Source organism: Anser brachyrhynchus (assembly GCF_964034855.1).
Source record: "Anser brachyrhynchus genome assembly, chromosome: 3".
In the NCBI taxonomy this organism is placed as follows: Eukaryota; Metazoa; Chordata; class Aves; order Anseriformes; family Anatidae; genus Anser; species Anser brachyrhynchus.
Genome location: NC_137696.1, coordinates 34,661,417 through 34,672,617, shown reverse-complemented (window position 1 = coordinate 34,672,617; position 11,201 = coordinate 34,661,417). Strand labels below are relative to the sequence as shown.

Below are 11,201 nucleotides of genomic sequence, written 5' to 3'. Positions count from 1 at the left end.
GGCAATAGCGCAGATCGGAGAGAAGTCTTACAGCACTCACATTTTAGCATCCTGACTGTTTTCAAGTTCTCACTCTGATATTCATGGGCAGATTATGTAACAACTAGATTTATATTTTCGAAGGCCAAATGGAAAAGATTGAAATGTATCATTAAGAGAAAGTATTTGGAAATAATTAAGTTGAAACAAGGAATGGGAAATCAAGTGAGTGCTTGATGCGAGCGACACTGCTTTCCCTGAGGTGCCATTTTGCTCCCGTCTCCTGTAGGGCCGGCTGTTTGTGTTTACTTAAAGGGGACTTTAAAAAAGATGGAAAGCGACTCTTTGCTCAGATAATGACAGGACAAGGGGGAATGGTTTTAAACGAAGAAAGAGGGGAGATTTAGATTGGAGGTTAGGAGGAAATTCTTCACTCAGAGGGTGGTGAGGCACTGGCACAGGCTGCCCAGAGAAGCTGTGGATGCCCCATCCCTGGAGGTGCTCAAGGCCAGGCTGGATGGGGCTTTGAGCAGCCTGGTCTGGTGGGAGGTGTCCCTGCCCATGGCAGGGGGTTGGAATTAGATGGGCTTTGAGGTCCCTTCCAACCCAAACCACTCTGTGATCCTGTGATTTTCAAGCCATAGAACATCAAATGAGCTGTGTGCTGTTATGCCCAAGTCTTGTTTTCCACCTGAACGTGTCAAGCTGCCATTTTTATTGCCGTAATTGCTACATACTCGAGGACTCAAACTACTTCATTAACAGTTTATCTAATCGCTGAGGGAGGGAGGAGAAGCCACGGCTCTACTGCGAGTTCTGGAGATGTGAGGAGAGGAAATCGTGAACTTTGTAGACGTGAGGAAACCCCCGAGCCCCGCTCAGAGCAGGACAAGCGCTTCCAGTGACCGTCCCCCTCCAGCGCCGCCTCACGCGCCCGCCCCGACCGTTACCGGCCGTTACCGGCCGCCGCCCCGCCCCCGCCGCTCAGCCCCGCCCCGCCCCGCCCCCCGGAGGCGGTTCCGCCGGTCCGGCCGTGAGCGGCGGGGGCTCGGCGGCGCGGCGGCGCCATGTTCCTCACGGTGGCGGCTCGTGAGTGCGGCGGGGCGGGGCGGGAGGGGCCGGGCCGGGCCGGGCCGGGCCGGGCGGGGCGGGGCGGGGCGGGGAGCGGCGGCAGGGCCGTGCCGTGCCGTGCCGTGCCGTGCCGGGGTCCCGGCTCTAAGCGGCGGTTGCAGCGTGACCTTCCCGGCCGGGCCCTGCGGCGGGACTACAGCTCCCAGCGGGCACCGCGCCGCCACTGCAGCTCCCGGCGTGCCGCGCGGGGCGGGGGCTGAGGGGAGAGCCCGCTGCTGCCTGCGGCTGCCTGAAGGGAAGGGGGGGGGGGGGGGGGGGGGGGGGGGCCGGGGCCGGGCGCTTCTCGCAGATAAACGGCGACAGGGCTGCAGGGAGCGGCCTCGGGCTGCGCCGGGGGGGGCTCGGGATGGGAACGAGGAGACATTTCTCCTCAGAAGGAGCGGTCAGGCACTGGGACGGGTTGCCCAGGGAGGCGGTGGGGTCACCGTCCCTGGGGGTGCTCGGGGAGAGGTCGGGCAGCCCGTTCCGAAGCCTGAGAAGCAGTGAGGTGTCTCCTGCGGCACCGAGTGCCGCCGTACTGCCCGTCTGACCGGGGTTATCGCAGGGGCAGGCGGTAGGAAACTGTACCCTTATGTGTATTGCATAATAAAAAGAAATAAAATAATAACTGTTTCTTTTTTCTTTTCTTCATGCTGAAAAAAAAAACCAAACGCACAAACAAACAGTGGCCAAGAGCAAATCAAAGTAAGTGATGTTTTACTGACCGGTCTTTGATTTCTGCTACCCCCTGTAGCAAGTGACGTTACAAAATATCAGACCTGTGTAGAATTCCCTAACATACATGACAGAATTGCAGCCCTCGAGTCTAGCTGCGTCCTTTCTGTCCTTCCACATGTTTTTTTACATGGGTAGGTACAGAGTGGTGTAAAAAAAGCACTTGTGTTCTAAAATTGCAGCAAAGGTGAGTTTTGTCCTATGTACTGTCACTTACCCAGAGTGCCCTGTGCAGGGGAAGCACACCTTGGTGTGTTATCCTTTAAAGAGAAGCTGTAAATCAGCCACGGGATCTTCCTCTTGCTTACCTTTGGTGCTTTTCCAGCCAGGTGGGGCCAGCTGAGGTACCGCGGGGACCTTCATGCTGTTTGCAGGCTGGACTTACGGCAGCTGCTCTGAACCTTTCTCGCGGACAGGGCACGGGAGGCTTCCCGATCGTAGCACATTGCGTGATGGAGCAGAAGGGGTGCACTCAGTACTCTGGACATCTTGATTTGCTCTTTAGTTCAGCTCAGGGGAGATGTTAGTGGGCTCCGGAAAAAAATTACACAGCCCTTTGACCTGTAAAGAAAGCTGATGTGCTTTAAGGGTTGTGAAAGGAAGGAAAGAGTATATACTTCAGCACACTAACAGCATGGGTGCAAGGAGACGAGATCACATGGAGGGAGTGACTTGGATCCAAAATGCTGTTTATAATGAATTTAGCTAGACAAATCCATGGAGCGAAACTGATAAATTTGTATCAATACATTTCTGTCTTGTCATTCTGTGAAGCTGCATTCTGTGCAACTCAGTAATATTTGGTACCACACAGCCTTGGAAACTGACTTTTGGTACATTTTTTGAATTTTTTAAGAATCAGCCCCCAAAATAGCCAGTATCATCCATTTGCTGGGTCTGAAGAGATTCTTCTGATACAGGATTTCTGCACAATTGTCAGGGTTAGAAACTAAGGGGTCACTTTCCAAGCACGTGTGACAGGGAAGAGGGCAGTTTGACATCTTAGCTTTCTGCTGAAACAAACACAGCAAAGCAGGATTTTTTCTTGAGGTGAAAAATGGTATTGCTAATATAGTGCTATCTTTCCTTGCCTTTTTTTTCCTGCTGTTCCTTCCTCTGTTCTTTGTGTGGTCTTGTGTATAGTTCAGGAATATTTCATCTCCTTACATTATTTATCCTTATGTGCTTCCCCCTGTTTTTATCCCCGTGTCCCGATAGCTTTCCACAGCTCTCCTCTGCCTGAGCTCCCAGTTACAGCTCTTCATTGGGCAGCAGGTTTTACGAACGAGGCGTGTTGTTCAGAAAGGACTTGGCCTGAAGTATGTGGTGCGCAAGAATTTCAGTATGCCTGGTCATACTGATACCACCGATTCCCCCCAAAAGGGGAAACTGCGCAGAGGCTTTGAGGAAGTGGGCCAGGTGCAGGGGAAGGAGTCCGTGCGGGTGCTGGTGCCGCACATCACACCTGCGGCGGCGTACGAGAGAGGGCAGTCACTGGGGTGATCCCTAGACGATGCTCGGGCAGTTGGTCGGAGGGAAGCTGGTGATTCCCTGTTTACGTGTACCTCACAGTAAATGACATTGCAAAGCCGAAAAGGGAGAGCTCCGGAAAGGACACGGGGCAGAGCTGTGCCAGTGAGGGAGGACGGGGTCTCGCCAAGGTGAGGTGTGACCCAACTGGAAGCAGGCGGATCCGGGAAAGTGAACCGAGTGCCCGGGTGCGGAGGTGCAGCCAAACCTTTATCGCAGTGGCAGAGAAAGATGTCATTTACAGATGGCTAAAGGCCTTGACCTTTCCTTTGAAATGCAGAAGGTGCCCTCGGTTTCCGGGAAGCCGTGCAGGCCTTGGAACGGCTGCAGGGTGAGGGGCACGGGGCCACCGCCAGCCTGCTCCATGTGCCCAGCATCACCCGGTGGGGAGGGGGTTCCCGCCGGCCGGGCAAATGTCAGGTCCTGCGCCTCCGCAGGGACGGAGGGCACCGAGGAGCTCTGCTTCTCCTTTCTGCGTGCCTCTCGTTCCATTCCATTGCTCCGGTTCCTCTCTGCATGTGGAAGTGATAGTCTGAGATACGGCACTATCTGCAGCCTGAACGTCTCTAACTACCATCATCCTTCCTTTCTTTCCATTATCGTTTAAGCTGTAGTGACTCAACTGTGTGTTGATTTTTTTTTCTTCCTTTTTTTCTTTTTTTCCTGTTTTTTTCCTCTTCTTCTCCCTTACTCCCCCACCCTGTTTTATGGAGGAGCTACTTCTCTCTGGGCTTGTGTACTGCTTAAGAGTTATTTACTTCAGCTTGATGCTAGAATTTATAGTTGATAGCAGGCTCTTTTTGTGTGTTACAATAATTGTAGCATATCATTTTAAAGGTCCCATCCACAACATCTGTGGAGTTGAAATGAATTATGTGACAAATTGCTTACGCTAAAGCTTGTCCACTTGGCAGTGCCGCGCCAGACACGCGGCCGGCCGTGGCTGTGTGCTGTGCACTGATGCAGATGCCTCGCTTGTGACTTTAGGTACATTCTGGTGAGGATGAAGAGCGCAGCAGAGACTGGCTACTGTTTCAACATCAGGAGACTGCGACTGCAGGACAAACTGGTCCTGCTGAGATACGATCCCATCGGTAAGGGTTTGGGGAAGAAGTTAGCCTGCTCTGTGTATGTAAGCTGTTCTGGTTGTCTGGGGTAAAAGCTTGACAGTAACAGGATTTTTCCCATCTGAGCAGAGTATGTCATAACACATTTGATACTCGGATGACTGTACAGTTGCTGTTCTTCATGACATTCCACTGGGAAGTAAACGTTACCCTCATTTTACAGATTGTGGCGCTGAAACAAAGTAAGGACTTGCCCAACACTTCAGAGTCTTTGATGACAGCCATGCCACATGTCAGTGGCAAAGCAAAGTGACACAGGAGTTCTTTCATTCTGTTTCTTTGTGTGGTTTGCTAGACTGCTACCTCCAACAAGCAGACACGAAGCGTGCTTCAATAGGAATGTTCTGTTCAGCTGCCGTGGGTTCTCCAGACAATTAATTTTGCCCATCACTTACAAAATGGACTTTTTCTTTTAAAGAAAGAAGCACTTTTCCTCCTCCCCGAATGATACCACTCTCTAGATAACGGTTTGTGGGTTGTTTTATGTTGCTCTGGTCCTTGCAAATTTTCTCCATTTAAGAATCTGATTTGGTGGTGAGTTATAGTACTTGACAAGATGCCTTTTACTCACAAAGCTTTTTGAAAGCTGACAGAGCTCATGTTTCTGGGGGAGGAGGCAGTCTGCAGCTAACATTATAAAGATTAATTTGGGGAAACTCAGAAACTGAACCAGACGAGGCTAGAAATTGGGGAGCTGGTGCAAAAAAAGATTTATTTAAACCTAGCATGAAGAGGTGTATTGAGCAGCTCTGAGTATATGACATAATACATGACCAGCAGCTATGTGGTGCAGGCTTTTGTTGTTGTTAGTTAATTAACCTTTTCATACTCAGATCTAACAGACCAGGAGCTTTATGTCAAGTGAGAGAAACTACTGGGGAAACTGTACGCACTCATCAAAGTACTCCTGCTGACAGAGGCTATGGCCTTCTTTCTGAATTTCATACACAGGGGAATCAGAGATCCCCGGGATTGTTCCCCGAATAAGAAAATGTTAACTTAGTGTTCCCTTTACTGCACGAGAACATTGTGCAAAATGTACCTCCAGGAGCTTCACGACTTGCAGGAAATGTGAAGACTGGAGAGCTCAGGCTACATAGTGCTTCTGTTGCAGAACATGTAGTAGGTTGTTGAAGTAAGAAATTGGAAGTAATTAAGAAAAAAAGCTCTGATCTTTGTAGCCTATACTAGAACACAAGTGAGAAATTGATGTGAGAAAGTGCTGCATGTGTGAAGGGAAGTAAATTTGAGTCTAGATACCAACTCACATCAGGAATATGTTAGGAAGCATTTTCACTTGGCATGCATTTTCACCTTATGTTTTGTACTTTTCAAAAACCTGGGCCCTCCACAGAATGAGTTTGGTGAAGTAGTGGCAGTAGTGCCCAAGTTTCACTACCTCCTAACTGCAACAGCAGAACGTGTTACTAAGTTGGAGGATTTCTTAAAGCGAAACTTTTATGTGGAAGGAGCGATTTTGTTACTGCGTGGATTGCCCTTGCATCACTTTCAAAGGAATGAATATTGAAGTTGAATCGGAACGGCGGTGCTTTTCAGACGGCCCTGCAAAGCTTTGTCCGCATTCTTGCAGTACCGCGTCGACTGTGCTTAGCCTGTAGCCGAGCTGACTTTATAACATCTGCATCAGGTGTTGGAGGCAGGCTCCGTTTCACTCTCCAGTCGATCTGTGAGACTGCCTAGATCCAGCTTGTCATCCGTAGTTGTTTGGGCTCTGGAGCTGGAGAGTAGTAGAAAGCCGTAAGAACCTATTTTTGTCCCTACATCAAACAGCTGTGACTCAGAATAGTCGCACACAGCAGCTGGTGAATGTTTTCAGCCACTTAAATCCTGATGGTTATTTTCACAGAGGTAAAAGGGACCTCTTAGGAGCTAAAAATTACATGTGGTAAAGCGAAAGCAGTGCTCAGCTCCTTCAGGAGCTAGTTAACAGCAGCGCTGCGCCAGCCGTGGTTGCTCCACGGTCATGTCAGCAGCGAAGGCAGCCAGGAGAAAGGGATGTAGGCTTGTTGAATTGGGTCTTAACACTTCAGGGTTCTTAATAGATTTTTTTTTTTCTTCTCTGTAGCGAAACAACGTGTCCTCTTCACAGAGAAGAGAAAAATCCGCTCTATCTGAACAATGACTGCGCTTGATTTATGCACGAGGAGAGGATGGTTCGGGGGGAGAACCGGGTGAATGCTGATTCAGAAATCCTGCAGCATGGGCTGAAAAGAGAGGAAATGAACTGGGATCACCGTCTCCTGTGATTTGAAGGCCATTGTGAATAAAACAATGTAGAGAGAGAAAATTCTTCATGTCTGGACATAGATCATCACAGTAACATTTATTTATCTTTTGAGTTATTTTTACAGTACTCAATTAAAAAAAATTAAATAGCAAATCCCATTGTCTGTGTTTTCCATTGTGAAAGAGGCTGTAATCTTCAAAGGAACTATTGTTTTATAAGGCAATAAAAATTAACATTTTCCACAGCAGGAATTCAATGGCAGGATCGCAAGTTTTTCTAACCTACCAGCCGCAGATTCAACAGTAGTGACCACGACGTGGTGTCAGTCCTTGGAGGGGCAGCGCTGCGCCAGCTCCTTCCTGGGCCAGGAAGGAGAAGTGGGAACCTGGTGGAACAAGATGTGCTGGTGGATAAGCCGTGAGCAGGGCTAATAGGGCTGTAGTGCTTCAGGCCAGGTAAGCAGGCCAAGTTTTTAACTTCTGGATTTTTACTGAACGTGAGGAAAGTAGGTTGCCAAATCTCTGACAGGATTTGCTGGAGGGTTTTCTCTAGCTGTCCCACCTCTGCTTAGGGCAATACAGCTCGACACGTATTTCAGGGTCAGCTCAGTAGCATTCTCAGCCCCCTTCCCATACGAAGGACCCTACGTGGGTGGGCAGGCTGCAGAGCACAGTGCTGGCATCGCCCTTCGAGTTCTGATAAAACCAGGTCAAAATGTTACCAGGGGCCCAATACCCTCCAGACTGTGCTGCTGTGAGCTCTGCCTGTATCCCCTGCAGGATGGTGTGTTGGGGGATGGCCACAGCCCGGAGGCTGCGTGTGGAGCCAGAGAGAGCTGCTGTGCTGTGTCTGAAAGATAACCAGCCTGCCCCATCTTTACAACCGTAGAACAGGAGCTAACAGGACTCCTCAAATGAGGAGCAAAGAGACTTTCCTGCTCTTTCCAGTCAGTGGAGGGGAACATCTGTGCAGTCGGGAGAATAATGCAGTCTGGGATAAGATAAAATCAGTACATTGAGCTAGACAATATCAATTAGAAAAGGTCCTGAGGCAAGTCCTTCCTGTAAGGATACGAAGATTGTGTCCCCGATGCCTGGACGCTCACTGAGGCAACACAGTTAGACTTCCTGACCACTTCCTCCATGGGTAGCTTGGGATAGTAAGCCAGGTAGAAGGCGAGTGCTCCCACAAAACTGTCTCCAGCTCCCTAGAATAAAATAACAAACAAGTTAGAGCCTCCTCGCGCAGGGGAGCGATTCAGATGTGTTTACTGGAAAGACGAAACTTGCAGCACTGATTGCAGGAGTCAGGAAATTGTTTGGGAGTAGAGTTCAGTTCACTTTTCCATGCCTAGGAAATGCTGCAGTTTTAAACTAATGCCATAATACTATCTTTATGCCCCACTGTTCAATCAAGGTACGTGCCACAATATGGCTTAAAGAAAGGCAAGTGTGCTACAGCTCGGCTACCGTGCTGCTATAAACACTGCTTTTGAAACTTCCTGTTGTTGGAATGTCGATTTTGATTTCTCAACCTGAAGGTTTCATTAAAGCTATTTTTCTCTCATTTAACTTCTGTTTTTCATAAAGGGCAGTGGTAGAAGGGACAGAGAAAAGGGGAAAAATAAGCCATGTGGCTTGTGGTGTCTGTAAATTCCTAGTCACAGAATGATACATTTTGATGCCTCCAGACCTTAGCTGTTTCTCATTAAGAAGGTCCCGCTAATGAAGGTCTACGCTGTGTCTATCATGTAAGCCACTCTTATTCCTGGGGTGAGCTTTGCCACCTGTGCAGAGTTTGACTACAGGGGCTGCAGGACGGTGCTGTTCGGCTTGGCCTCTGGCAGCTCTCGAGCCTCCGGTCCCCAGATCTTGTCACTGATGAGACCTGCCCCGAGTTGTGCTCTGACCAGCAGGGGAAGACAACTGTTTGCCTCTCAAATGTTTTTTAACAATAACTCTTGTTTTACGATGCTCAGGGCTCTATAACGCACTGAACAACTGGCAAAATGAATCACTTTTAACTTGACTGGCACATTTCATTCCACAGCGTCCCTTCCCGCTCCTTCTGTAAAGCTGGCTTGATTTCTGAGGCCAATTCTCAGTGGTATGGTGAAGCTCGTTCTCAGGCCCTTTTCTAAAGCATACTTTTATACCAGGAAAAGTGTTACACTGTATGCATGGGTAATATCTTACTTATCTAAGAAGCTGCATATGGACTAGCTCTGCTAAGGGGTTTGCCTCTGTAGTTGTAATAAACACTTCTGAGGATTCAACAGGCCCCAAGAGTCATGGGGCAAGAGCAAAGGGCCTGGAAAAATGCAATTATGTGAGCCGAGCAAAACTTCTAACTGGAAATTACGGAGAGGAAGTAATTTTCCAATTCTGAGTTCTAGTGGTTCTCACTGTTACACTCATGCGCACCATAAAATCGGCTGTATGTAATATCTTTCCTGAAAAAACAACAAAAAATACCATAAAACCCACCACCCTTTCCACAGAAATCTGTATAAGCAGCAGATAGGGCAGAGCACGGCCGTGAAGGAGCCCCGATGCAGCGGGTGAGTGTGGGTACGCGTTGCCCCCAGCCACGCCGCGCTCCCCTCGCCCTGCTCAGCGCCGTTTGCCTTGCTGGTCCAGCCAGGGAACCCCCCTCTTAACGCTCCAGGCCTGAATTTTGGATGCTGTCTGCTCTCGCCTTGACAAACACCAGGTCAATAAGCGAAGCTCCTGTGGCAGCAGCTGTTCCAACACGCCGTGCGGCTGGGCAGAGCCGGGGCAGGCTTTTATCGAGGTCTCTTGGGCCTTTGTCTCTCCCCTGCTTCCCAGAGCGCTCCCACAATGGCAGGTGGAGCAGCAACAGGTGACTGCTGGTTAAGCATTGCCAGTAGCTTTTGTCTGATGCATAATACAAAAATCTTTGGCCCATCTCAGAGTTTATAATCTAATCGGCGCATGATTAATTATTAAAGTTACTTTGGCACTGCTGTTACAGACAGAAGTCGAATTTCAGCAAGCAGATCTGTTACGCCGCAGGGCTAGCAGGAAGAGCTCGTCGTTTTTACACGAAATGCTTTTCACACAGTTGATTACCGGGCAACGCAAGCGGCCAAATATTGTTTTAATGAGGAATACTCTCAATGTCCGGTGTCAAATGCACAAACTACACGTGGCGGCAGCACGGGATGGAACCTTGTCTTTTTGATCGTTATTGTTAATGGAGATAACTGAATGCCACCCCAAATAATTGCTTCGCTATGGAGCAACGAAAAACTAACGGCACGTAGGCATGCCTTAATTTAGGTGACGGCGAGAGGGAACCCAAGTTCTCCTGGCAAAGTCACGGTGGCCGTGGGATGGAAACGATGCAACGATGGAAAAGGGGACGAGCAGCAGACTGCCATGCAGAGTGGAAAAAGGCGTCCTTGTATTTTTTTTTTCAAGAGAAAAGATTATGGGATGATTGGAGAGTACACAAAAGGATTTCATAAAAGTAAATTTTGGCTGAAATCTTTACGTTCCATAGACAGACTGAAGCAGTATCTCTAAAGCTCAGCTACTACAGACCCCAGGGATATCATAAATTCAGTTGTTAGTAAGTCAGCATTTTCTGTGGGGGGTGGTTTCAGTAGAGGAGCTCCTGCTCCAAGAACAGCGGCATGTATCAGACTGATTACGTAGATACCCTGTTCAGCCTTGCCTCTGGTCTGTGCATATGCGACTGATCAAACACAATGTCGAGAGCAACAGCAGAACTGATTCGGCTGCAGAAAGAACTATTTTTGGCCTACAGAAACAGACCGTCCCTCCTTGGTAGGGTGGATTAAACTATGTGGAGTTCGGTGGATTCAGAAAAGGTCAACACAGAGCAGGAGGAACTGGCTCGGAGTAAAATCAAGATTAGCTTGCTTAACTCTGGATTAGCAAATACTGGGTTTATACTTAGCTGTTCCAAAACATGCTACACGAAAAAAATACAATGTACTCTGCAAGAATAATGATTTTGAAAATGAGCAGGAAGACGCATTTATCCCGCCCACTGACAAACTACAAACACAGGATCTGTAATATTTTACATTCTTCAGCATTTGTCTTCCAGGAATCCTAATACATTGCAGACTTCGAGATAATCCCCATATCCTTGAGTGCCTGGAGACAATTCATTCCGTAATTATAAAAATATAACTTGCTTAACCTTTCCGTAAAGCAAGAGATGCTAGTTTGTATGAAATGAAATAAAGAACTAGATCAAAAAAAAGTTGGTCTGATATGGTGTGACTAGTTCTAAAATGCAAATATTACGGTCTTGACTAAGTTTTATGGTTTTGCAGCAGTTTTTAAAACCTATTTATATGCTGAGCCACTAGTCTGGAAGGTCCTTGTTTTCCTCTGTGTCTGGAAAAGGGCATTTTTGTTTATTACAATCCAGCACTGACTGAGATTCTGTGACTCTAGAGAAGAGAAAACCCACGA

General features: G+C 48.4%; 2 protein-coding genes across 4 annotated transcripts in view; one reads left to right on the top strand and one right to left on the bottom strand.

Moving 5' to 3' along the window:
• Positions 1-946: 946 nt before the first annotated feature.
• Positions 947-6,882, top strand: MRPL33 (mitochondrial ribosomal protein L33). The gene is made up of 4 exons (XM_080586420.1): positions 947-1,068; positions 1,776-1,794; positions 4,342-4,448; positions 6,568-6,882. Exons 1-4 carry the CDS (start codon positions 1,047-1,049, stop codon positions 6,615-6,617), a joined length of 198 nt encoding a protein of 65 aa, XP_080442546.1. The 5' UTR covers positions 947-1,046; the 3' UTR covers positions 6,618-6,882.
• RBKS (ribokinase) overlaps positions 6,793-11,201 on the bottom strand; it is a 67,920-nt gene continuing 63,511 nt past the window's right edge. For all 3 annotated transcript variants that reach the window (XM_080586415.1, XM_080586414.1, XM_080586416.1), the window contains one exon: positions 6,793-7,936. In XM_080586415.1, the coding sequence (XP_080442541.1) occupies positions 7,763-7,936 (174 nt within the window). In that variant the 3' untranslated portion in view covers positions 6,793-7,762. The remainder of the gene's footprint in view (positions 7,937-11,201) is intronic.